At 40.4% G+C, this 27,581-nt stretch overlaps 2 protein-coding genes across 2 annotated transcripts; both read right to left on the bottom strand.

Annotated features, from left to right (window-relative positions):
* Window positions 1-104: 104 nt before the first annotated feature.
* Window positions 105-11,166, bottom strand: klhl21 (kelch-like family member 21). The gene is made up of 5 exons (XM_080853730.1): window positions 11,019-11,166; window positions 6,361-7,438; window positions 5,016-5,421; window positions 4,832-4,904; window positions 105-4,329 (listed from the first exon to the last, which is right to left on the bottom strand). Exons 2-5 carry the CDS (start codon window positions 7,385-7,387, stop codon window positions 4,000-4,002), a joined length of 1,836 nt encoding a protein of 611 aa, XP_080709856.1. The 5' UTR covers window positions 7,388-7,438; window positions 11,019-11,166; the 3' UTR covers window positions 105-3,999.
* Window positions 11,167-17,748: 6,582 nt separating this feature from the next.
* ubiad1 (UbiA prenyltransferase domain containing 1) lies at window positions 17,749-22,937 on the bottom strand. Its single transcript, XM_080853737.1, has 3 exons — window positions 22,773-22,937; window positions 21,317-21,993; window positions 17,749-18,739 (listed from the first exon to the last, which is right to left on the bottom strand). Exons 2-3 carry the CDS (start codon window positions 21,900-21,902, stop codon window positions 18,252-18,254), a joined length of 1,074 nt encoding a protein of 357 aa, XP_080709863.1. The 5' UTR covers window positions 21,903-21,993; window positions 22,773-22,937; the 3' UTR covers window positions 17,749-18,251.
* Window positions 22,938-27,581: the final 4,644 nt, after the last annotated feature.

Here is a 27,581-nt window from a genome sequence, read left to right as displayed (position 1 = left end):
CAAGTGGTATTAAAGTGTATCCCAAACAATCCAGTACATGAGAAGAGGTACACAAAGTCCATTATTAATCAAGTACATGAGAAGAAGAACACAAAGTCCATGAGTCATTTTTTCTTGCACTTTATTCAGCCACAGACCTGACCGCCATGCAAATCCAGAAGGCTTCTAAGACCACAACAATCTTTGCCACAACACAAACACAAATGTTGAACGGTTAAATAAAATTGAAAAAACAAAATAATACAAGAACTCTTGTTTTGCCATAACAAACACTCATGTACACTCATACTCATAGAACAATATAGTAACACATAGTTTCATTGAGGATTAGATTGAAAAATGTCTACTTCCAGTTTGGTGCTTATCACAGTTTAACGTGTAAAAGCAACAGTGTCCAAGCTTTTGTGTTGTTAGTGTCATAGCTTTTATGTTGTTTTCGGGTTTCCTGTATCTTGAACATTTACTCACAAAATACTTTAAATACAAACACAAATTTCAGATTCACTGTGAAAAATAATGAATTATAAAGGCAAACAAATCTATAGGATTGAATGCAGGTTTGGTTAATTGAGATTGTCAAAGTAAAACGCTCTATATCTTGACATGGAAGACATACTGTTACACAAAGGTTTTCTCTATTACTTTTCCAAGCCATATTTCTATTCCATCCATTTTGAAAGGCACTGGGATACTGTTTCCTTGAACCCAACACTTTGAGAGGTTGGTTTGGCCTGTTTCAACTGCAATTTAAAAGGTTTTTCTGTAAGACACATCCTTCTAAATGACCAGTCAGGTCTGAAAAATTAGCTTCATACAAAGCTTCTTATTCTCATGTATGCTTTTTGCCATACAGATCTTTAAGTACTTAGTTTTTTCATTTTGTTAGTATGTATATGTTGAAAATATTAACATTAAACGTGTTTTGAAGTGATAAGGAAATGCAAAGCTTCTAAATTTCCACTGGATCATCCTGAAAATGAATGGGCTGAAATAAAGTGGAGAAGACTATTTAATTACCTTTTATGGTTGCCCACCTCTTTTTCTGTGTTTTACTGACCATATTTCATTGTTCTTTAATATCAGGTCACCTAGGAGAGGAACGTTTGGGTTGGTCCTAAATACAAGCTAGTTCATTTGACTTCTCCTCAAATTCATTTTGATGGAACATGTGAAGGAGAGATGAGCACAGTTGTTGTTCTTGTTGTCACCCAGTCTAATCACCATGCAGTATTATGCTCTAGGTTAGAAATGTATGAACAGCCTTCACAGCACCACATCGCCAAATATATGACTATCAAACATCAGTTGGAAAGCTAGATAGTTAGTGCCAACTGTGGTGTTGGTGTTGAGTTGTGTTTGTTTTACACAGAAGCTCTGTAATGCTCATTTGTTAGCCTGGCCATTACCAGCCTGTGACTCCATTTCATTCCGTCTTTCAGTCTGGGCCAACCCAATGCATTTTGTTTTCCGAGATGGGCGGGTGCTTATCTTGAGGTTTAAAATCATTGGAGTTCCCTTAACCAATCAGCAACGTTTAGTAAGCATTCGGTAGATTAAACTCTTCCCAAAGCCAGTTGGGAGAAGAGCTACGACGTCCTTTCCAATCATAAAACTTACAAGAAAATACTCTTGTTCTCCTTTTAATTTTCTGATGTTCTCGAGAGTTGAGACAACTTTTCCGATAGCTTTTCGTGTCTTTTCCTCCAAGGAGAGTTTTGTGTCACAGCTCTGAACTGTTCGCTGATTGGTCCTGCAAAATTTTGAGTTCTGGAGACGATTGTCAATGGGGTTGGGCCAGACTGAGTATGAGCTTGAAATCAATTCAGGCGGAAATACGTAGGCTGGTGTCACCAGGCTACTCATTTGTACCCAGTAGCACTGAAAAGCTTTCATGATACAGGCTATGATGTATGAACTAACATAAGTGAATTTGCCACCATAATGCTTGCAAATCTCACTTGTGAGCATAATGTAATCTTAAATTTGGTTACAAAAAGGCTATCATGATCAATCAATATTTCAGATTTGTGGACCCACCCATTTAAAGGTGCTATATGTAAGAAATGTAGCTTAAAATCTTCAAAAATGTCCTAGAACTAGCAACAAAATGTGAAGAAATGTCAACATGTGCTCCGTGTTACCCAGATATCAACTATTATTAGCATGCTTACTAGCTAGCCGCGTCTCTCATAACACCACTTTGTATCTCAAGAGGCGCTAGTTTGCCAACGTAGCGAAAATCACTGGCATTACCCCCACACTTTAGCTGACAATCACATTTTAGAGGCTCAAATAATGACAGCTAAAGTGTTAATTAAGTCATGGAGAAATGAAAGCTCCATTTCTTGAACTACAGAGCCTCAATCCAGTTTCTGGATTGTGCTGGACTGATTTTCCAAACAGACCTAAGAAAACATGGCTATCCTGTAGTTAATATCAACAAGTAGCTCAGTGACAAGTCCATCAGTTAACATTAACATTAACATTAAACAAACTTTTTGTTTACTTCTGCAAAGGGAGGAGGGGGGTGTGAAAACATAGTAACACACTGCCCCCTATCTGCTTGGGGTATGAAATAATTCCGCTCGCTAGCTGACAGCTTATCAGGCTAACCTTTAGCCCCTTTAAAGGCTACTTTTTATTTATCATTTATTGTGGTAACAACTTTGTTTCAGTGTGCTGATAGAGGCAATACACTGAGTGTTTCAACACTGTAGAAGTGTCAATGTAAATTGTGCCTATTAAAAAAAAGTAGGTAAAACAGGCTACTGTACAGGAGAGTTACACAGCACTTCCCCGTGTAAGAGATGAAGTGAGGTATCAAGCAATTCAGAAGTGTTTTCCTCAGAAATCTGGTGGTTTGCTGCAGCAAAGTGTGTGACAAACATATCAAAGCTCTGTGTCACAAACGCTGATCTCAAGTCAAATCCAACAATAAATCAAATGAATGATAAACGTTCAGATAAACGTTTTCAACTTTGTTGTGAAATACACTGGCTAATCCCAAATCTAAAATCAATTAGCAATCTTAAAAATATAGATCATATTAAAATGAAATAACAATCCCAGATATATATATATATATGTATATATGTCTATGGGCGCTGCGTCAGTGTCGGACACAGACATGGTGGCGCTAAAGCACGGTGACGTGGCATGTTACCCATGAATAGACAAAGCACTCGAGTTCCACATCTGTTGTTTCACATCTGATTTTCAAAGAGGACCTTTCACTCGCTAAATCATATGGAAAAATAGTCCTCATGGAGGTGTAGGAGGCCAGTGGGCCTGTGCAGGGTGTAAATAGCGCTCTCTCTGCTAACGCCCGGCTCCCATGCCCAAGGTTACAAATCTACTGTGAGGCTGTAAGTCTCATAACAAGTTACAGGTTACACAGGAAAGTTCAGATAGTAACATCATTCCCTATTGCCAAGGAACACCTTAACTGAAAATGGTCCAATCAAATTACTCATGAAACGCAGTTAAAGCCGGGTTGCAAGCGCACTCAAACCTCGACTGCCACCACTGTTCTTTGTCCAATTCAAAGCAGCTATATTATTGTCTATTCTGAGCCAATCCTGCGCCAATCCTGCAGCTGAACGTATGGGGTAAATGAAATCTAACAGTCTAGAGGAGTGTGTATACAGTCTATACATTGATGCAGTAATTGCTGATTTCGATTTTTGTAAAGGAGCAGATTGGAACTGGCCAAACACTCTTCCACCATTTTCATGGATGGTCTATCCTCCCAGCCTGCTGGACAAGACACATTAATTGAAAAAAGTAGATTTTTCTTTACTTACTATTATTGCATGCAACAGACAGCTGACTTCGTGCACAAATTGCTGCAAAGAAAAAACAAACTTAAAAGAACCCCGTCTTTTCATAGTCCACTTGATGATGGCTGAGTGAGTGTGCTGCACTTTACCTGCCAATCACAGTAACCATAACAACATGACATAGCCCAAGACTGCCTGTTGAGCCAGAGCAGTTTGCGCCTCACTGGGCAGGATTGATGCCTTGGTTTTGGTTGCGGTTGAGATTGTGATTGTGGATTGCCTGGTGACGGTGAAGCCGGTGGAGATGGACAGCATTGACCTCAGGGGGTTCCAGCGGCTCAAAAGTGTTCTGTGATTGTGGCATGAACTGGCGGAAGATACTGACACTGCCATGCCAGAAGGTGGGTTGTGGCAACCGGCCAAGGATGCTCCATGTGTGTGTTTCGGGGTCATATGCCTCGACCACATCTGACAGTTCAAAGGTGCTATCGTAGCCACCCGACACATACAAACGCCCCCCTAGAACAGCCACACTGCCTCCCACGTGGACCTGTAGAAATACCACGTAAAACACAACAGGGCTTTAAGTATGTCACTGAAATTTGAGATAAACTTCTTCAATGATGTTAAATTGAATGTAATGATTTCAGAATTGCTTAAAAAAAAATGGTGCTCTGAAAATCGAAATCAATTCTGCCTTTTTTGTCTCTACTTGAAAGCATCCTTGCTAGGGGCTATGCTCCCTATTTTAAACACTTGGCTAACAGAGAGGGAGAAAGCACAAATTGTGGTGGGAGAATTAGAAAATGCTAGAGGAATCATAAACAAGCACAGCGTCATATCCACATTGTCGATGTCTTTCAGTGTCAGTCATAGACTTCATTAGCTTAATCACATGTTGTGTCACCGTGTCACAGTATGCAGAGAAGTGCAAGATGAAGGACATGCAGAGCAGGAGAACTCCTGTTCAAGGCAAACCTTGTCTTTCAATGAGACAAATGGGTTGCAGGGTCATGGGATCTATCTTGAGAAGATAAGTACTGTATGTTTACCTGGTTCATGGAGTCTATCTTGTCCCATTCATTCTTTATAGGATTGTAGACATCAACCTCAGCTGAGTCATCTCTAAAATACAAAAGCACCATGGCAAACATGTATCATTCTCCAACACTGATCAGTACATTGGGAGTGTGCACAGAAGAACAACAGATCACATGCTTACTCAGTAATGCTTACCTGACAAAATAGATGAGACCATTGAGTGTCACTGTCTTTGGAGCAAAGGACCATGGCGGCAGTTGGCCACAGTTGACAGGTACCCACTGGTTGGTGCTCGTATCATAGCACTGAATGGCCATAATGTCCTGCCCAGCGAGTGAACCAATAGCATAGAGGCGTCCTCGACAGGTGGTGGTAGAACAGTTGTCCATAGCATGCAGCATGGGTGCAAGAGATTCCCAGCAGTCCAAAGCATGGTCGTAGCGCTCAGTGCTGTCAGATGCCACCACATACAGCTGACCCTTTAGCACACAGGAACTGTGGTACTCACGAGGCTTCAGCATGGGCGACACCTCGGTCCACTCGTTGACACTTGAGTTGTAGCGCCACACTCCGTCATAAAGACGTGAACCATCTGAGCCGCCTGTCAAAAAATGTAAAGATCATTTATGTACATGAAAGATGCCCTCGGCCTGGAAGCTTAATCATTTATGTACATGAAAGATGCCCTCGGCCTGGAAGAGATAATTATCTACCCATCTGGAAGTCAGATGCACGTACAAGGCCTCCAAAAGTATGTATCAAACCCAGGCTGTCTGACAATGTGTTTTTGAGACTGCACTGCAGTTCAAAGGTGGAAACAGTCAGCCATGGCATTGACTTCTTATTCCCAACATGATATGTTGTGGATCATATAAAAACACCATATGGACATGTTGACAAGGTTAACAACTTGATTTTCACCGGAGGGGGTCTTCAAAGGATAACTGTAGGATTTAATGTAGATTTTAAGGGGGGTCTAGCAGAAATAGAATACAGTATTTAAAAAATATCACCTATACAGCATTGCTCATTGGCACAATGTGTTTTCATAAGATTAGAATGAGCCCTACGTATCTACATAGGGAGCGGGTCTTCTTCTATGGAGTCTGCCATGTTGCACTGCCATGTTTCTATAGTAGCTAACACATGGGGTGCTTTTAAGTGTCATCATAAGTTTCAATTACCATGCAGCAAACCTAACTGGTATATTATTGTCTATTCTCTTATGATCACATACCATATCTCAGTGACACTTTATTTTAGCAAATGTAATACATTTTGGTAACACTTTAATTACATAGTCCACCTACAGAGAATTTACAGATGGTCTGTTGAAATTCAAGTTCAGTCTTTCTAATTGTTCATTCACCATCACCCTAACCCTATTCATAACCATGAAGTGTTATTAACAGAGTTTCAACAGATAGTTTGTTTATAATCTGAACATCTGTAGATGGTCTGTAGGGGACCATCCAAATAAAGAGAGACCAAAATGTTATAGCGATTATAACTACAATAATTACACTCCAAAGGCCTTTACCTGTCACGTACATATCATTGCCCAGAGCAGCAATGCTGTATCCTCCCCCTAAATGGTCAGGAAACTCTGCCAGATACCTCCACTGGCCCGTCTGTGGGTTGTAGCAGTCTACAGTCACCAACTCATCACAGTCCTGATCGCACCCTCCCACCACCACCAGGATCTCAGCCAGGCCAGTGGATGGACGGGGTCGCATGCGAGGACAGGGCCAGTCATGACGGTCATATTCACAGGACTGGAAGCTGCGTGCCTCACTGACCAGCCTCAGGCATGATGGCGAGAGGTACACCAGGGGGTCACTCTCCACATGGGCCAGTAAGTAGAAGCGGCGCACAAATGGCAGCCGCACCTTCTGCAAAAGCTCTGGCCAATAGTGCAGCCGTCTTTGCAGGTCCACCTTTACCCAGCGTACTGCTATCTGGTATGCAGTCTCCTCTTTGTCCACACACAGTCCATTGTCCGACATAAACTCAAGCAGCCGCTTCCAGGGTAACCGCTCAAAGTCTTTGCCCTTGGCCAGGTCAACAATATTCTTGAGGACATAGCGGCGAGCGCTGGCAGCAAGGTCACGGCAGGCATAAGCCTCTGCAAAATCCTGTATCTCCAGGCAGTTGGACACATCTAAATGCTGCTCCAGGAAAGCACAGCAGGCTTCCTTAACTGATGGGAACTGAAAGAGGTCAGCTGTTTTCAAAAGAACATCCACATTGTCCTGTGTAACCGTGACCCGGCCGGTGTAGCAGAAGTCTACCAGTAGGCCTAGCAGCTCTGCTGAAACTTCATAAAGGACCACGCGGTCCATGGCACTCTCACGGAGCGTTCCAGCAAACATAGCGCGGAAATATGTGCTGGCAGCAGCCAGGACCGTCCGGTGGCAATGGAATTCCCGGCCCTCAGCACACAATGTCACATCAAAGAACTTGCGTTCAGCCCGCAGCTCATGAATCCCTCGTAGTAGGTTGAAGGCATGGGCAGTGTCAAAGAAGGGGAGTGTAGAAGCCTGTGTCTGAACAAGTGGTTTCTCCATCACAGTCCTCACTGGGTATTTTTATGCGTTTACAGGATAATATACCTTCTTCTATAAACAAACAGAAAAGAGTAAATAGTAAAAAGAGTTTTGAAGAACATACAAAAGAATATCTGTTACCTGTTATTTTAATTGTTACCATTATTTACAGAATATGATCCACTTTTATATTCATCATTGTCATAGCATTTACCAGAACACCAAATGAAACACAGATACCCTTCGAAACAACTGTGACCAAATGCATAAAGCAGCTAAAGTAAACCAATCAGAAAGCTCCACAAAGAAACACAATAGTCTGGAACTTTCTGATTAGCTCACATGGCTGATCTAGCTTACTCTATGAATGTGGATGTGTGTCATTTTTGCTTCTGACTGCTGTAGCTCTATAAATACACCAGCGATATCCAATTCCAGTGTGTGTATGGGGAAGGGGAGGGGGTTGTCTTTACTCTTCACACCCTGACGGGACATGCAACAAGCACCCCACCCCCATTGTGCTGTACCCCTGAGCTCCTCTGCAGACAGAAGCCAGGCCTCTCTCTACTCCCACCTCACAGGGCCCAGACACACAACAGAAAGAGAGGCCCACCCCAGGGTCTGAAATGAACACTTACCTTTCCACCAGACATCTAAAGCCTCTCTCTATCATTCCTCCAAGCACACTAGATTGTTCAGCTACACAAAGACTACAGTAGAATAGTACATCCTAATTTTTTTTTTTTTACTTTTCCTTGGCCTCGATGGCAAATGCAATGAGGCCAAGGAATAAGGAAGAATTCACAATTATATAAGAAAAGACAACTGCCGTGCTAAGAGAATCCGACTGCACTCATACCAGGCTACATAAGGTGGATGCTATTGACGTCGGCCATGTTGATCAGTTGTTGTTGCTGCGGCAACGATTGTGAGAAACAGGGCTCTTACAGTGCACCCATTTCACTCGCATATGTAAGTAAATATTTTGGCTAGTAACTCCCAACGTTAATATAGAATGTGGAAGTTGACCAGAAGTTTGTCGTTTTTTAGTGTTAGCATGGATAAAAACAAGAACAGAGCAATGTCACAAAAAGGTGATTATATTCTTATTTTACGGTGGACAGTGGTAAGTGATTATAGTCTTATTTTACTATGGAAACAGTGGAAATAAACAGAATGTGCAGGGGAAGACAATTTACGGTACATGTACGGTAACGATACATGCAAGCGAAGCAAAGTTCTGGATTCATTTCTGTTGGAGGCAGGCGATTGTGGCGTAGACAAGCAAATTGGGCGAGGTGAAAAGTTGGGAAACGTTTAATCCTATGCAAATGAGGAACGAATTTCGCTATCAGCAGCCAATCAGATTGTTTGGTGTTGTCTCTGACGGTTTGAAAATTGCAGGACTGTGGCAATGTTAGGTAGTTTAATTTGCTAAAAAGAAAAGCTTGGAGGGCGTTGTTGTTTTTCCTGGTACGTTAGATATTTAATCCTCTTCTTATTTTAACAGAATGACAGTTCTGAACTAGAAAATGCATTTCCTGAAGGAAAGGAGAAAGGAAAGAAGAGTGCAAGAAGGAAAGAAGAGTGGAAGATGAAAGGAAAGAAGAGTGGAAGAAGGAAAGAAGAGTGGAAGAAGGAAAGAAGAAAGGAAAGAAGAGTGGAAGAGAGAAAGAAGAGTGAACAAGAGTGGCTCTAGATAAAGACAGTCAAGAGAGAGTGAAGAGAGAGAATATTGAAAGAAGGAGAGAAAATGGAGTGAAGCAGAGAGATGGAGTGTGAGAGAAAGCAGAGTAAGAGGGAATGAGAGAAAGATGGATAGAAAAAAAAGTAGAGTATGGAAGGTGTCTCTCAATATTCCTAGTTATACAGTTGAATGGAAAGGGACAGAGAGAAGAGGAGCCTTGGCGCAGGTGTCAGTGAAGCACAGGTGCAAGCCAGTTTAATGACTATTATGATGTCATAATGGCCCAATGTAAGTCAATGGGAAAATGTGTGTTAGTCTTTCTTTAATATCTTAAAAAGTATAAAGTTCTGAGTTTTTTTAAATACATAGCATAAGTGTCCTTTACAAGACCTACCCGACAAAGTTCGAACAAACTTTCTACGTTAATTGGTTCGAGTTGAAAAGCACAGAAGTCGGGTAGAAGAATAAGAAGAAGTATAAGAGGCCTAGGAAAAACAATACAGAGCATTTCATGCACTGTAAAAAAAGAAAAGTGACTGGATAGCCTAGTCTCCTCCCTCATGATATACTACCGTTTTCTCAGACTAGGCTACAACCATGATAGCCATACATCCTTAGGTCAATATATTGAGCATTTTAACCTTCATGTCTCTGCCAAACATTTTCCTATTATCTCTTTAAATCACAGTTATAGTCGATAAATGATGTTTGATGGTTCTATGTAAATTTAATTAGCGGTTGAGTATTAAAGTATTTTTCATGTAATTTGTGTATTTTTTGTTTATTCAGTAGACCATTTAGTGCTATTGACAACCCCACTTTCATTGTGCATGCTTGTTTACAGGGAAGCTAGGCCAAATGGCAAATGTCCATGGAGGAATGAAATAACACCTGATAGGCCTAGTGTGACCTCACCAATGCAATACCCCCAGATAGGCTAGTTTGACAACTCAGGAAGCTGTTCTGCAATTAAAAATCTATTTAACATTGCCTTCTAATCTTATATGCACTTGGGAAATTGAACGTAAAAGTGAAGAAAAAAAAAACTAAAACCAAATGTAAAATTAAAAATATGATGAACTGAGGTTCTGATATTCTTTAAAATCTTGTTTCCCCTTAATCTTTCCAATTGGTGCATTGGTGTGTTACCTTGTATTAGGCTACAGTGATGCATTATGTTTAATCCCTTAAAAATACTGACGTTGTTAAAAAAAAATGAGGAATGGATGTAAGCTATCACTATTTCTTATCATTTCCATTTGTTGTTATCGCTTTGCCATTTTTGCTCCTAATGCATAGGCCTAAAGTAGAGTTTTGACAAACAGCGACCACCAAGCCATACGCACAGGTCTACGCGGGGAAACCTAAAGTTTCGAGCGTCATAAACCGACCAAAACATACTGCAAAAGCGGACGGTGTAGCCTATTGATTACTCCACAAGTGTTCCCCCCTTTACGTAAATAGACTAGTCATCAACAGTGATCCAGAGCCTTTTACCAACTCGATCAGATTCCTAATTGTGAGTTTCAAAATAATAAAATGTTGTCCATCTGCTGATGTCAGTTGTTAACTAGTTTAGCCTCATATACTGATTGTCAGAAAAGAAAGAAAACGCGAGAAGACTAACGTTAGCCTGTATAAATAGTCTACACATCGCTGTAAACCAACACAAAGAGAGCTGCTGCTAAAAAGTGTTGCTTTCCTGTCTGGCCCGAAATAGAGCCAAGAGTAGCCTACAAATTCGGTAGTAGCTCAAAACGAACACTCGATTAGACTGACACATGAACATATCCTAAAACCTCTATAAAGCTAAACCAGTGGACATGACTGCACACGCCATATTGACATATGAGACCGTGAGTTGACAAGTCAGTTTGACGTAAATAACTACCGTAAGCTTCCTGGAGAGAAGGACATAACCTTAGCAAAAGATCCAACACGGGTGAACGTCGATACTCCACTTACCTAATTTTCATATGTATGTGGATATTTCATACGTCTAATCAGCTCCAATTCACTTCGAATAACTGATCTGCCACAGTTTCAAAAATAAATCATGACCTAATGCAAAAGTTGAAGCGAGGAACAGTCTTCTTTTTGGATTCCATGTGCAACTGTGCTCACTGGCTTACTTGCTTCTCATTGGCTATAAAACAACATCGTGACGTACAGGCCTACGTGTGTTACGGTGTTGCAATAATTTATAAATAGATGGATGTCGATGTCGCAGTTATAAAATATTGCTTACAAAAAAGTTTTATTTTTATAAAATGTTAGCTATAACAAACATTTTCCGAAGACCCGTCCTCACAAGGCATCAAAAGACTGAAGAGTGGTTTCACTTTTTCCCAAGGATGGAGTTTCTGAGGTTTATTGCTTATTAAATTACATTCTATGCAACCAGCAAAAGGGGGTGAAGCTAATACACCCTGAATACACTTTATGATAAATATATGTATATAATACACTCGGCTGTTCAACATGTCTTACCGTCAATTTAGGCTATTATAGAACTTACTCACTCCTGTGACCCCCACCCCTTATCAATGACTGACTTGTTCCCTGTCAGTCCCTCCCAAATACCTCCACTCAATGAAAAACTCATAACCATTTTACATATTCCAAGACATAGGAAGGACAAAACACAAACACTAGTGGCATGTGGTGACATTTACTTATTGGCATGCAGAGCTGACGTTGAATAGGGTTTGCATGAGCTGTATTGAGGTTCTGTTGCACTATTAGGGTTTGCATCACCTGTATTGAGGTTATGTTGCTCTTGGGTTTGACCAACATCACTTGGAGAGGCAGCGAAAGCGGCATGATCGACAGTATCTGCTTCTGTGACTCATCAAGGACCTCGCTGTTTCTTTCCATAACAGGATAGTTTGCATCCTTGTGGAAGTTTATGGGACCTTCAAAGGGAGCTGCAGGTGTGAGGCTTTTGACCGGTATGGTGTTTGAGAATTTTGTTTGTGTTTAGTTTTGTTGATTTATGGTTGGCTGACATGGTGCAGAGGAAGTTTAGTTATACAAGGACAGCAAGAGTGGCAGGATACAATAACAGTGCACAACTGACTGGTGGCAGCCACAACACGCACTGCATGATGTAGGCTACCCAGGAACCGTAAAGGCCCTCCTACCCAGTCAACACGCACCCAGTAGGCTACCACGTGCGCTGTCTGTAACCCACTGCTACTGCTCCTTAACACAACGACATGGATGACAAGAGGTATGAGTTGGGCAATATTGCTTGGATGAAAACTGATATCTCAGACGATTTGGTCTTTCTTCAAAATTGATTTTGACTTTAAATCCTTAAAGAACATTTTACAAAATCTTGCCATCTTCTATGTCTTGGGGCAGTTTGCGCATTGTGCTTGGAGCCAGATGGTTGCTGTTTACAGCTATTTTTTATTTATGATAATATATAACCCTGTCCTGCGTGTGCACAGGTGGTGCCATTTCAGTAAATAACCTGGGTGTATTGATTTGAAAGATTGTATTGAATGTGGGAGAGGTAACTGCACATTACTTTCACTTCTACTCACTGTGTCGTCTTAGAATGATGAAATGTGGCTTAACCATTACATCTATGTCGGAGTATTTTTCAGTTATTTGACTTTGAAGTAGACCTATGTTCTAGCGCCTATTGGTTTTGCCAATACAGTGGCCGCTTTTAGCGTCTTTTGACACCTATCAGTCCATATTTGTATCAATCTCCTCATATCAGTTTGACCTACCCCCTTCTGTTTGCCCAACATATGGCATGTTTGTTTTACTTTACTTACATATTTGCTACATGTGTTCCTGAGACGTCTACCTCATCATGATCAACACTTTCCTGAAAAATCCTGTATGAAATCTGACACGTCTTCTGCCCTCTGGTGGATTATCCATGCACTACAGGTGCACTGTAGGCAGTAGTGGGTGTATGCTCTATCCAAAATGGTTGCCTTCAAGTATTTGGCAGGGAAATCTTTATAATAATAATATTATATTGTTACTAATAATTCAATTTAACAATGTACTGTATTGAAGCAACGTATAATCACTCAATATTTCATACTTTATTTTATAGTCAAATTGTTTGCTGAAAATATATGAGCAGGTATTTAAAGTCATTTATCTGTAAGTCCCTCCATTGTCTTCGTATTGAAATGAATGATGCTGTCAGAAAGATCATCAGTAACTATTTGATGATGCAGTATATGGACTCAAGGCCCCTTCCTGAGGTGGTGTAAAAAATATAAACAATTTGGCCACAGGGTACCCTCTAATAAGCTAAAAGTTTCTTTACTGATCACAAGGCGAACTGAAAAATGTGTTAAAAGGTTCTTGTTTGAGAAATAAAAAGATCCAATGACTTGTTCCAAACAGTACATTTTAGGTAACTCAGATATTTCCTAGATTTAAGTTGTACATTAACGAGAAAAGAAACTTGAATATTCTCTGAGATTATAAAGTAATACATTTTGCAAGAAATAAAAAAAGACAGTGTTATTGTTTGTCCATTCCGGGCTATACTGTAAAAACATAGCGGTGCAAGATGGTGGACTTCTACGCTAACGAAAAACACACAGATTTGTAATAACAGGTGATTATACACTAATGAAAACATAATTATGAATACTATATTCCATTTCTGCTAATTAATCTTCCTAAATCATACACAATGTTTATCTGATGTTTCCAATAACAAAACCAACATAGACAAAAATCAAGACCGGAGCTCGCCCTCAAAAAAGTACCTTAACAACCAAGTTTTCCAGCCAAAAGTGGTTTATTGGCTTCACCAGAGAAGAAACCTAAAGTGCAAGTGCAAACATTTCTGGTGACCCCATCCTCAGTGCAGTTCAACATGCTTGAGCTGTGTTGAGGACATCCCAATGTTTCCTAATTATATTTTCAATCGGATTGCTCAGAGGTGTCTAGGTGGTGCAGCAGATCACAGAATGCGCCTTTTTCTTTTTCTTATTATTTTGGGTGTCACTCGGATTTTGGATGTCAACCTTGTACAGGGCACGGTCCAGTGTGTCCTTGCTGTAGCCTCTTGCGAGGAATTGTCTGTACATTTTGTCTGTCTCAATCTGGAAGTCTTGGTCATCATTGCAGATTCTCCTCACTCTCAGGAATTGGCTGTACGGAAGTCCCTGTTTCAAAGAGGTGGGATGGAAGCTTGAGGCATGCAAGATCCTGTTTTTATCAGTAGGTTTGACATAAAGAGATGTGTGAATGGCATTATTTTCATGTACAGTCCTGCTCAACATTATTGGCACCCCTAGTGAATATGTGCAAACAGGCTATGAAAAAATATGTATTTGCTGTTTATCTTCTTGGTCTTCCACTCAAAATATTCATAAATATCTTACCTTTTCATTGAGGTAATTTAATTGAAAGAATTTATTTTTTTTGACATTAAATAAATATTTTTCTCCAAAACATGTGTGCCACAGTTATTGGCACCCCTTAATTAAATGTTTTGTGCAGCCTCCCTTTGCCAAGATAACAGCTCTGAGTCTTTTCCTATAATGCGTGATGAGGTTGGTGAACACATGGCACGGGATCTGACACCATTCCTACATACAGTATCTGTCCAGATTCGGAGGTCAACGCTTGTAGACTCGGCTTCAGCTCATCCCACAGATTTTCTATGGGGTTTAGGTCGGGGGACTGTGATGGCCATGGCAAAACCTTTATTCTGCAGTCGGTGAACCATTTTTGTGTCGATTTTGAGGTATGCTTTGGATCATTGTCCTGCTGGAAGGTCCAACCACGGCCCATTTAAGCTTATTGGAGGGGGCTGTTAGGTTTTCATTTAATATCTACTGGTATTTGATGGAGTCCATGATACCATGTATCCTAACAAGATGTCCCGGGCCTTTGGAAGAAAATCAGCCCCACAACATCAAAGATCCGCCACCATACTTCACAGTGGGTATGGGGTGCTTTTCTGTATGGCTTCTTTCTGTCTACGCCAAACCCACCTTTGTTGTTTGTTTCCAAAAAGCTTTATTTTGGGCTCATCTGACCATTTTACTCGGTCCCATTGAAAGTCTGACTTACATTTGGCAAACTGTAGGCACTTTAGTTTGTTGTTGATTGACAGCAGAGGCTTTTTTCTGGCAACCCTCCAAAACAACCTGTGGTGATGTAGGTGGCGTCTGATGGTAGTTTTGGAGACTTTCTGACCCCAAGACTCAACTAATGTCTGCAATTCTCCAGCTGTGATCCTTGGAGAATATTTTGCCAGTCGAACCATCCTCCTCACGGTGCGTGGGGTCTATGTACACACACGTCGTCTTTCAGGCTGATTCTTAACATCTCCTGACGCTTTAAACTTCTTTATTATTTCCATGATAGTGGAAATGGGTATTTTCAACTGTTCAGAGATTTTCTTGTGTCCATAACTTGATTTGTGCAGCTCAACAACTTTTCATCGCACATCGTCACTGTCTTCTTGGGTATTTCCCATTGTGATGAATGACTAATGAAATTTGGCCTGTGTCAGCTCATATGTGTACGCCAGTGGAACAGGAAGTCATGGTTAACCTCTTAAGAGTTCATAATTAAACAGGTGAACTTAAAAATGACTGGAAATATACTTCAGTTAGATTTCAATTATAAGATTTTTCTAGGGGTGCCAATAATAGTGGCACACATGTTTTTGGGAAAAATATTTATTTAATCTCAACAGTTGTTTTTTCTTTCAATAATTTTACTTCAATGAAAAGGTATGATTTTTGTGAATATTTTGAGTGAAAGACTAAGAGGAAAAACAGGAAAGACAGATTTTTTCATAGCCTGTTTGCTCATATTCACTAGGGGTGCCAATAATAGTGAGTGGGACTGTATGACCCAGGTGTCTAAAAAACTGAACTTGAAAGGATCACCTTCCATGTTGAACTGGATGGTTTCATGTAGACAATTAATGTACAGTAGAAAATACTGGAGTAGCTGTTCGGAGCCCCGCCATACTAGAAGACAATCATCAATGTACCGCTTATAAAACAGAATATGGTTTGCAAAAGGGTTATTGGACTTTATGTAGCTTCCCTCCAACATACCTAGAAAAAGTTTAGCAAAATCAGGGGTGAAGGCAGCACCCAGCCACTCCCATGTTTTGTAGATAGAAGTCACTTCCAAATAGAAAATAAGCTTTGCTTAAAACTATATCTGCCATGTCCACAATTAACTGTGTAGGAGACTGATGGCTACGTTTCTCCAAAAAGTGTTTTCCACACAGCCCACTTCGGTGTGGAATAGACACCACATCCATGGTTGCCAACAATATGTCAGCCCTGTCAATACATTGTCAATTACATCAGCCTCTTTGGACAACTATTGGAGCGAAGATTTCTCTTGTACGGCCAAGTTCAGTTGATGTGTTCTGTGAATGTAAGATGTTATCAACATCTCTTTCCACTAATTTGCAGAAGGGATCAATACTGGAACATGTCACAGGTGGTACAAATGTACTCTTGACTCTAAACTGTGGTGTAGGCCTAGTCTGAATAGAGCAAGTCTGCCCAGTTGAATCTGTCCTGTCTTTTTGATAAAAGTGATTTAGCCTTATGCTGCGAAAGAATTTGAAAAGTTTTACCTGGGTCTGGAAGGGATTCGCCATAGGAGTAGGCACAAAAGATAGTCCTTTGTTCAGTACTCTGTTGCCTTGTTTCTGTCAGAGCCCGGCTTGAGAGGTTGACTATGAGGCTCCCCTCCTGCTCGATTTAATTCTGGGCCAGCCTCTGCGTCCTCCTGCCTCTCTTGCCCGGCCGCCTGGGTTTCTCTTTATGCCAGTGGGATCTCATTAGGCATGTTGTGTAGCAGGGTCCAAAAAATCAGTCAGCATCTGAGGGAAAATCAGAGATGCTGGATTCTGACATCTTGTTGTCTCTGGCCCGCCGTCCAACTTGGTAGGATGAATGGGCTCTCTGAGTCATCCAAGGGTACACCGTGCCTTCTTTGTAATCAATAGTGTCTGTCTTGAATTTGTTGAGCTTAGTCCGACGTAGCTTATATGTGTGCTGTTCCGTAATGGATTTCAGTTCCTCCTTCAATTTGTTGAAATCAGTTTTGGTTATTAAAGATTGCATTTCAGTTTGATGTTCCAATAACAAAACCAACATAACTGCCTCTGCTATTACAAAGACATTGCTCTGGACTGCAACTTCACTTACCAACATATTTAATTAACCATATACCAATACCCAAAATAAAAACGGTAGTGTGAACAGAGATGGTTAGTGTGTACAGGGCATAAAGCAATCGATCCTCAGAACATAAACTAATTTGATAAACACGTGACGGGGACGCGTAGACTACGAAATGCAGGACCGAGGACATGCATGAAAAATGTGATGTGCTTCAAGGCATGTCATGCAAGAACGACGGCGCTTGTCAGAGTGGTTCAAAATTTAAAATATACGTCCGTATCCGCAAACTGAGTTTCCATTCTGTCATTATTCAATGTCCCCATCAAGACCACACCATTTGTTTCTGCAAACCACCACTCACAGACATACAGTGTCACATGATTATGTTTACAAAGCAGTTTAATAATCAAAGGCATGTGCGTAATCTTATTCTATACTGTTCTTTTATAATTGTGTGTATCTAACAGCCCACCGAAAATGAGACATAACATTTAGTTATAACCAATTAGACACACATGGATGTAGGTCTAGAAGCAGTTTTCTTCAATTATGTTTGGGTGGGCATTACCCAATCCTTGCCTACTCGTAGACACAACCTTGCATCTAGACATACAAACATGAATTTCAAAGGCACATGTTATTCTTCATGGCATCAACAATTAGCTAAAACATTACAGATCAGAAGGAGACAAGGGATTACAGATCTGAGACCTTTTCTTTAAAAATGGTGAAAGTGTGTAATTAAAACCACAAGGGCCTGCTTTCTTTATTTAAGGATTGTTGTTCAGTTTACACTTAGAAAACAGAGGTAGTGAACAATAACAAAGTAAAACCTCCTGACAGCAGCCTCATAGACATACAAAAAACAAGCTTGAATGTACGAACCTTCAAAATCTCTCTGATAAATCACTTTTTCAATATGAATGCAGTAACTTACTTTTGGAATATCTCTAGGGAGCGCAATAACATAAATACAAAACAGCGCAGAGAAGCATTTTTACATGAAAACAAATTGCCAAGAAAAAAAGTCCTAAAAACATTTTCACATTAACGGTAAGCTGCCTTTTGGTGCTAGGATGATTCCAAAGACATAAAAGAGCCCCATGAGCAGGTTGAGTTTGGCTGTCTTCTGGGGGATTTTGGAGTAACACTGGCCGCGGAACTGGCGCTCCAGGGGGAAGGCCATGGGCAGAGTGAGCAAGGGCAAGGCCATGCTAATGGTGTAGCGTGTGGCCAGGATCGAGAAGAGTACATAAGGGACAAAAAGCAAAAGATTATAAATCACATAAGATAGTGTAGGCCCCACCAGGATGGCCAAGGTGACAATGCCCGCCTGCTTGTCAGAGTCCATGTCTCGGGTGTTGTTGCTATGCAGGATAGCCTCTGTGTTGAGGGCGAGTGGCACGGCGTAGACCAGAGGCAACACTGAAAGATATCCAACCTGCACAGCATGTGCGAACATCACAGCCAGAGGGCCGAATGTGATCAGGATAACCACATCACCCAGGGCCACATATTTGAAACCAATTCCTAGAAGACAAATAAATGAGTTGGTTAAATTAGTGTGCACTTTTTCTTGACGTTCCACTGCCATGTTTCAGCTAAGAGTAAAACATCTGAAAACATTAAAAGAAGCTTTAAATGTATCTACACAACCCTTTGCAAAACTTTGGAGTCAAATGGACCATCCACCACACAATTAGATGTTGTGTTAACCAAAATGACATTCAGACAGAGAATACAAAAGTCCAGTTGTGATGACACTGGAAATCTTGTTTTTGTTTTGTTTTTGAACCTATGAACCGAATTGAAATGAAATCTAATTGTGTGGGGGTGTAACCCATTGGGTGACATTTAACCATGTGTTAATGCTTTTGAGCCCTGAATTTATCTTTTCCTAATAATCTCTGGTCTCTGCAAGATCTAAAAAGGTTTGTAGAGGTGACTCTTCTCCAGTTAATATTCCTAAGGACATTAAATTGTTAACAAAAATTGACAAAATATACTGCACAGAAAAGTACTCAAAACTGTACTCAATCAGCAACTAAATATTGTGGTGATGTCGAATTTGGCTATTGCTATTCACACCACTTGTTCTCCCAAGTTCTCTGTAGCTTATTGAGTTGTGCACAGTTTTATAACTAACTGAATGTCATGCATTTGGGTGAGTTTTTTTTTTGTATTCAGTTAAGCAAAGACAGGATTCTTAGGGTAGCTTCAATTAAACACCAGAAAGGAGGATATAAAATTTACATTAACTTCACAACACCAATTCTGCGTCAGATCTGCAGCAGTCCAGAGGGACCCATACTTTTGGCTGCTACATCAAAGAAAAAAGTCCACATTTGTGTAGTCCCTTTTGAGAAATGTGGTACATACACATGGTGTAGAGATGTCCCGATCTGATTTCAAAAGCTGATCAATGCATTGATTGGTAACCTAAGCCTGATCTTTTGATTTATGTCAGCTGTCACACAGCTGTAATAAGCAGAGAGCACACTTTGTGGCAGGACATCGCTACAATGTCTGAAGATACGAAATATGAAAGCAGACCAACAGCCACTTGTAATGTATGCAATGGCCGCATTTCATGAGGCGGTAGTAACAGAGCTGCCTTTAACACTACCATGTTGATACTGCACCTAAGATAATAAACATTCCACAGAATACAGCGAGTTCACTCAGTTAACTCAGGCAAAGGCTGCACTGAAGCTACACATACTGGAGGGTACTTAAAAGAGTGCATGCAAAGCAGGCAGTCGGGGAGATGCTGAACACTTGGGAAAAAGACAAGCAAAAGGTCCAAGTCATTTTGCAAGCCAATGCAATAAATATGAAAAAAGCAAAGGATAATATGGGGGTACCAAGCATAGGCTGTATCACACATAGGCTTCAGCTGGTTGTATACAGGGGTCTGTTTTCTCAGTGCAGCATCACCGACACACTGGCTCATGCAAGAAAGATTGTGGGGCAGACTGATATGAAAATGCCTCTTCTACAGCAACATATGCAAGTTAAATGGAACACCACTCACTCACTATATGATGCAAAGCCTTCTGGAACCAAAACGTCCTCTCAGTGTCTGTGCAGCTGAACACAACCTTCCAACTACACTGACGGAACACCAGAGAACACTAATGGAGAAGACAGTGAAGGTCTTAGCTCCCTTTGTTGAACAGACGAGGGTAGTGAGTGCTGAGACTGCAACTGCGGCTGATGTGATCAATGGTATAACGGTCCTTAAACGTGTTCTTTCCTGAGAGCAGAGCACTGGCCAGGGAATCAAGACAATGAAAAACACTCTCCTAGAGGCAGTAGATAGACGTCAGTGTTAATCATTTAAGCTCGTTTTTTTTTCCTTTTTAGTTTTTTTTTTTACGTTGGTTTAGGCTAGTTCTGTTAATGGTGAGATGTTTTTTTTATTTAAGTACACATCATTTAGGCTATCTTTTTTGGTTATTTTGTTAAAAACACAAATGAAAACCAATGCTTCATGCCCGCAAATTGTGATAAGACTAAAATATTTTGAGTCTGTTTCCTTTTTTTAAAGCATATTTTGTTTTTTAAAAAAGGAAAGAAAGACAAAAAAACATAAAGAAAAATCTTGGCTGCAGGAAATGATTTTCTTAATGCATTGCAGAGCTATTCAATTGTCAACATTGGATTGATCTTAATAACTTAAATGTACTTAAAGTGTGCACTGTGCTTCTCTATTATCTAGGAAAAGGCAAATATCAGATCGGGACAGATGCTCAATATTAAATAACTCAGATTGGGGGCAAAACAAACTTGATCAGGATGTCCTTAGTATCCTGTAGTCTTAGACAAGCCATGATTCCTTGCATTCACAGTGCTATGAATAATTGAAATGCATAATGCCTTTAACCAATTAGCTGCACCTTATGCAAAGAGGTGGGTAAAGGCAAGCCTGATGTTCCTACAACAGCGGTCAAGCAAACTCATTTTACAGTCTCGATTTTCCAGCACATACATCAGTCCACCTGGGCTGAAGGCTATTTTTGAGACAACATCAGTCACAAAAATTAACATTGTGTACACAGACTAGGTTGAATAAACTGTAGAATGAAAAAAAAAAATCAGTTTTACCTCCTGTGTACAGAAAAGAGCTTGAGAGGCCGCCAAAATAAATGAGTGCCAGGTGTTCTAGCCTAAGGGTGGAGAGGAAGAAGAGCAGTGTGGCACAAAGACAGCCAACGGAGTACAGGACCGCTCCGAACATCACCACATCCTGTGGCTCAAGGATCTGGTCCACCAGTGTGCGATCGTCGCTCTTCTTATGGTCAATGCCCTTGGAGAAGTCATAGTAGGTATTAACCAGATTGCCAGCACCATGCACGACTAGGACAGCCACTGCACACACCAGCAACACCAGCAGGTCCACTTGACCTTCAAGTTTATACGCCAAGGCACTGCCCAGAGCTACTGGTGTGAGTGAAGCACTAAAACTCCAGGGACGTAGAGCCAGCACATAGGCTGCACACTTGTGTTTGACATCCATTGCCACCCTTGTAATCCCTGATGAGTTCTTGATGTCTGTATGGTGGTTGTAGACATGTCCCCTCAAACCTGTGCCATCACCACCTACAGGCTGTATGGGGTCTTGCTGACCATTGGAACCCGCTGTTAGAACACACGTGGATGAATCAGAGTAGGTAGAGTTACCCTGTGCCATTGCCTGGTCACAGGTTCACATACAGCTCCCACTTTCCAAACACCTCGAACAAGGTGAATACCCCGTAGGCTATAAGAAGTCGAACTCGTCCCTAAAATAAAAAGAAATATGGAAAACACGGTCAGCAATCTAGATCCAAACCCTCTAAAAGCAGTAAATTATACTCAAGCTTTGTTCTCAGTTCACAACAAAGAATGGCACATTGTAAACAGATCAACGAATCTGACCATTATGATGACCTGACATCCTCCTGATACGCTCCAGAAAGTTAACACCAATTGTTATGAGTGGCTAAACTGATTCAACGATTAGGCTAGATACTATAGGTATTTGGAAATGGACTGGAGTCAGTTTATAACCATGAAAAAGCGCAGCTATACCAATATACACTGGCTGCATGACATGCAGAATGACGTACAACAATCATGCATTTGACGTTGGCGTTCAGTGTAGCCCTGGTGTCATTGAGGTAGCTAATACTGCTATTGACTCCTTATTAGCGAGCTAACGTTAGCAATATAAGATACTATCTTATATATATATATATATATATATATATATATTTTTACAAAAGGCGTAATTTGATTAACTTTGTGAATTGAGCTAATACCAAGATCATCTAACTTTTGTCTTTGCGTGAATTTACTAGGACAGATAGCTAGAGAAGGTAACTATTAACGTTAGATACGCTATATATAGATAGCTAGCAGGTCAACACACGTCTGTCGTGCTAGCAAGTTATCAGTTAGCTAACTAAGCAGATTAACTTGAGCAAGCTAAAGTAACGTTATACCACAATATCCCCCATTTCACTTAGTGTTAACTAACGGTACAACTGACTGTTCAGAGAGAGATAACTGAAATACCTACCGAAATGTATTGGCAATGTACTTCTGGCAAGACTTGAAATTCATTATTTGGTTGCCGCTAATGTTAGTTAGCAACGGACATTTCACATATATTAATGCATCGCTGTCATAACAGCCGGTAAACTTTCTTTAATTCTGCAGTCTCTGCTTCCAGAGCATTTTAAGACACCAGGCAGTCGCCATTTTGTCCACGTAATATCACTGTAAGCGCGTCAAGAAAAGAGTCCCACCACCAAGTCCCACCATTTGGTTTCAATGCCTTTGGTTCCTCTTGGTCTCGTATGAAAGCCAGAACTTTTAGTAGCACCCGTGGGAGACAGTTTGCAGTTTTTCTTAGTCGCTTTGGTACATTTCTTGAAGAGCATTTCTAAAAACTAGTATTTAAACAGCACCACACAATGGATTACCGGCACACAAAAAAAATACATATGTCAATGAACAGATGTCAGTGCCATCAGATATACATCATTGTATCTGAGGCTTTGATTACAGTAGCCTACAAAGTTAAAGTGACACATTGCTGTTTGTGGGAGATTGATTGCAAGAGGAACAGGATTCACATTTATGCTTTTACTATTTGTACTGTAATTTATGGATAGACCATATTGTGATACAGAAAAGAAAGACAAGGCTGTTTTACAGCACTGCATAGCACAAAGGAATACATGCAACATTGGATATGTAAACACAGGAAACACCACTTAGGCAGAACTGGACATGCACAGCTGTATTGGCCTCTTCGACAGAACTGGACATGCACAGCTGTATGGGCCTCTTGCGTTCTGCCACACAGTGATAGGCATACTCCTCTTCTTCCCAGCTGTTCACCCTGTTAATTTCCTTGTTCTTCCATTGTCATAAATTGTAACACTGTATTGTGCTCTGTATAAACAGATGCAATGAGCTGTTTTACAGATCCGGTTGATCATTGATTGATCTAACGCTTTGCACATTCCCGTTTATAAAGTGAAAGTCAAGATTCACCTGAGGGCAATTCATCAGGAGACATTTACTAAATATGCCTTACAGATTATGACTACATGGTTCAAACTTTGGCATGAAATGGCTTATGCAATGAATTAATGCCAAGATGTTTTTAGGGATAAAACGATTCAACAGATGGCCAGAATAATACATTTTGATCAACATGACGCATTTGATAATGTAAGAAACAGCAGACAATTGTACATAATCATTTGTAGGAATGTGCCAAAGCATTGGCTATTTGTTCAAAATAATGAAAAATTGTTTAGATAATGTTCTGATCTGAGAAATGTGCCAAAGCAATTGAGAACATTTTTAACCAAAGGCACAAGCATTAAGACACTGATACAGAATGGAACGGGCTTACATACTCAGACACGTTTTACAGGCTCAGGGAAGACAACGATGTTAAAACACCAGAAAATCACACTAGGGCATTCAAACAACACACTGACTCTTACACTGTAACTAAAAATACACAAATAAATGAACAGAAGGGGGAAACACCAATCACTCCAATTGGAGCTGGCGGGGAATTTACGTATGCCTATCCAGGTGGACGAGAACGTGCTTTCAATTTAAGAAACCTCTTCCGGGGGAGCACAGCTCAGAACACTTCTGCTGCGTAAAAACACATTTTCAGGCGTTCATGAATCTGGCGGGTATGTCTTTCTTACGTTGGTTTTCCGAAGTCTGTAAGAAACATATCAGAAGAAACTTAAAAAAAATTCAAGAATGAGGCCCAATGTAATGTAATGCTCCAGATCAGTGGCGGCTCCCGAAAATATTCTCAAGGGGGGCAATTTTTTTGATAATGATTAAGGCGAACCATTCAGTAGGTACATTAAAGTAACACTATGCAACAATTATACTTCAGGATTAGGGTTAGGATACGCAGTTTTACCTAAAAAAAAAACAGCTTGAAAAAAATTGGGGCGCTACAATGACTTTTAATATGGAGAATCGTCTCCGTGCCATTGCCATACCAGGGTCCATAGGCATATAACTTCGTTCTGTAGTTTTGCCTGTGGCAGCCCGACTTGTTTACTGTCTGCCAAGTAGCTTATTTCCCGTCTTGCGTTGTCTTGTGTTGCACTTGCTTGATGTTTGACTGTGTAAGGACAGTCGTTGAGTAACTAGTTTGTCATAATGTCAAAGTCAGCACATTTCAAGAGATTTCGTTAGTTCTAGCTGCTAGCATACAGTTAGTGAATTGATCCGGTGTAATGCTTTAAGTTAGCTGATTAATTTATACAGCAATACCTTTTTGTCCACTAGATGGCAGCACACAACAGAAATATTTCCCCTCTAGCTACATAGCTAGAGTAGCTACTTACAGGTGGAAAGCTAAGAAAGTTGCATCGAGGAGCCTTCATAAGCAAACATGATGTGGCTTTACATTAAATGATCCCACTTTTTCATTATCCACAGTTCTCAAATGTTGTATGATGTAACGTAGCTTAACTGGACACATGATATATCCAGTAATAACATAAAGAAGGGGGCAACATATAAGTCCAAACCAACAATATTTATTGACTGATCTTGAAAGTATTGGCTTACCAACACAAAATAAGTCATTACATGGAAAATAATTCAGTGTTAGTGCAAGAAGCGAACAATCACACTGTGAAACCTATGAAAAGTGACAGTGGTATATAGAAATACAGACCGCATTAGCCACTTCACAACCACGATTTTCTTTCGTTCCGATTCTTGGATGTAGGATTTCCCTCCCTTTGTAGAAACCTGTTGAATGGATACAATGGAGTTTCTGTCAAAGAGCGAATTGAGTTGTTGCACTGAACGTGAGCCATCTTGACAGAATATGCCTGGGTCGGAGCTGTATGACGTTCTTATGCGCTTTTACGTCCATTACTTATGGCGAAAGCATAGAGAGGTGAGCCCTACCGGAAGCCATAGAGAATGCATTGAGAGCTCTGTTTTGTGAAAAAAATGGATTTAACATGGAAGTCAATGAGAGACGTGTTGGGCGATTGCCATTTCGCCCCAAATCGCCCAGAAGGGGCGGTACCATTTGAAGCATAACGTTTGCCTGACTGTTACCTGATTGGACAATGACATTCAAAGGCAGATCAGATGGTCTATTGGCGAATACAAATATAACATTTACATTTAGCAGACGCTTTTATCCAAAGCGACTTACAAGGAAATTGCATTTAGGAGCATTTTTTTTCCTTTTTAGGCAGTGCGTCGCCCTAAACGCCCAAATGGACAAGCCACCCCTGCTACATACTCCCTTCTATTAGTACTAGAATGTCAAACTTGAAATCATCAATAAATAAGAAGTTTTTTTTCAGTGATCCACTACAATATTCTGAGTATCGCTTGGCCCACCCCAAGCATTTGGCCTAGTTTTCCTTTAAACTGCTACTCATCTTCTGACACCATAGATACTAGACAGGAAACTCTCAACAACACTTGTGCTGATTGCAGTGCTGTTTTTTATTTAGCAAATGATGTATCTATGATACATTTTCTATCTCTGAATGAACAAAGCTTTATGTGCTGCTTAAATGGTTTTATTTAGCTTTATGATGGTGTGGTTACATTTAGTCTGCCTGATTGTGTATTGGGTTTAACTGGTCTAGTCTCTAGCAAATAATCCTTGTTAGTTTGAAGCTGTTGGTCTCATATTTGGCCAGAGGAGCCAGTGTGTTGACATCAAATCTATGTTTTAAATGTTACCTGCAAAACCTGTATTGGTATTTACTGCATTGGGGTGTGATCCTCACACAAAATATCCCATTGAACTGTGAAACTGTTAACATAATTATAACAGTTTCGCAAAGCCTTTATTTCTACCAACAATACAAGGGTTTCACCTCTTTCTTCTGTTTTTCCTCACCAGATGAGTTGTCCATCTCCATCCGTTGTCCCCCCACCTCCGTTGTCTGTCATCTGATGCCACTTTGCACATCTGAAAGGCTGGATGTGCCTGTGTTCAAAACAAATATGGTGCTGCCCTACAGAGAGGTCCCTCGTAACTTGATGACTTTGTCTTAATTGTTACAATTTAGTATTTGTCTATGGTGGTACTTTTCAGCTCATTGCTTGTTTGCACAGCTCTTAATATGATATTAGTACACACAGCACCGCACCATTGAGTACCTGCAAAAGCACATAATTCGCTCAAAATGATTTGTGTATGTCACTTTGTCATTGCATATAGTACAGAGAAAAATTGAATGGAACACTAATCTGCATTGATCCCTGATGGTGTTTTTGTGTTAATGTTGACCTGAATGAACGTACACAGTTGCGTTTGAAATATACATACAGTAAATAACTATGGCTAAATCCCACTGGGGATAAAGCCTTAGCCCTGAACCATCATACTGCATTATATAATGTCAACTGGTGCAAGAGACTCTTATCTGAGGGGATTGAATAGTCAGGTTTCCCACATTCATTGAATTTTAAAATTCCATTTTCCATTTGGGAAAAGTCATGAAATTTGATTTTGAAGTCTAATAAAATTGTTATTGTACTCTTCCATGGATTATGTTGTTGCACTATTCATTGCACTAATTGTACTGATGTCAGCAGTGTTGTGCAGGTTCCACTTGAATTGACATTGCTTAAATAGGCTATTAGAAAAGGAAAAAGGTTGTATTTTCATTCAATGAGGCCCAACATGATGAGGTTATTGTGGGCTGTGAAAGGTCATGGAAATGTCATTAAGGGTCCTTGAGAATTCATGGACGGTTTTGGAAAGTTGTCAATGAAAATGTGTGGGAGCTATGATATGGGAATGTTATGACAAACTTTAAAATCTATATATTGCCGGCCCCAATTCATTTAG

This window comes from Sprattus sprattus (assembly GCF_963457725.1).
Source record: "Sprattus sprattus genome assembly, chromosome: 16".
Taxonomy (NCBI): Eukaryota; Metazoa; Chordata; class Actinopteri; order Clupeiformes; family Clupeidae; genus Sprattus; species Sprattus sprattus.
The sequence above is the reverse complement of the archived record's forward strand: the minus strand, read 5'-3'. Positions and strand labels throughout refer to the sequence as shown.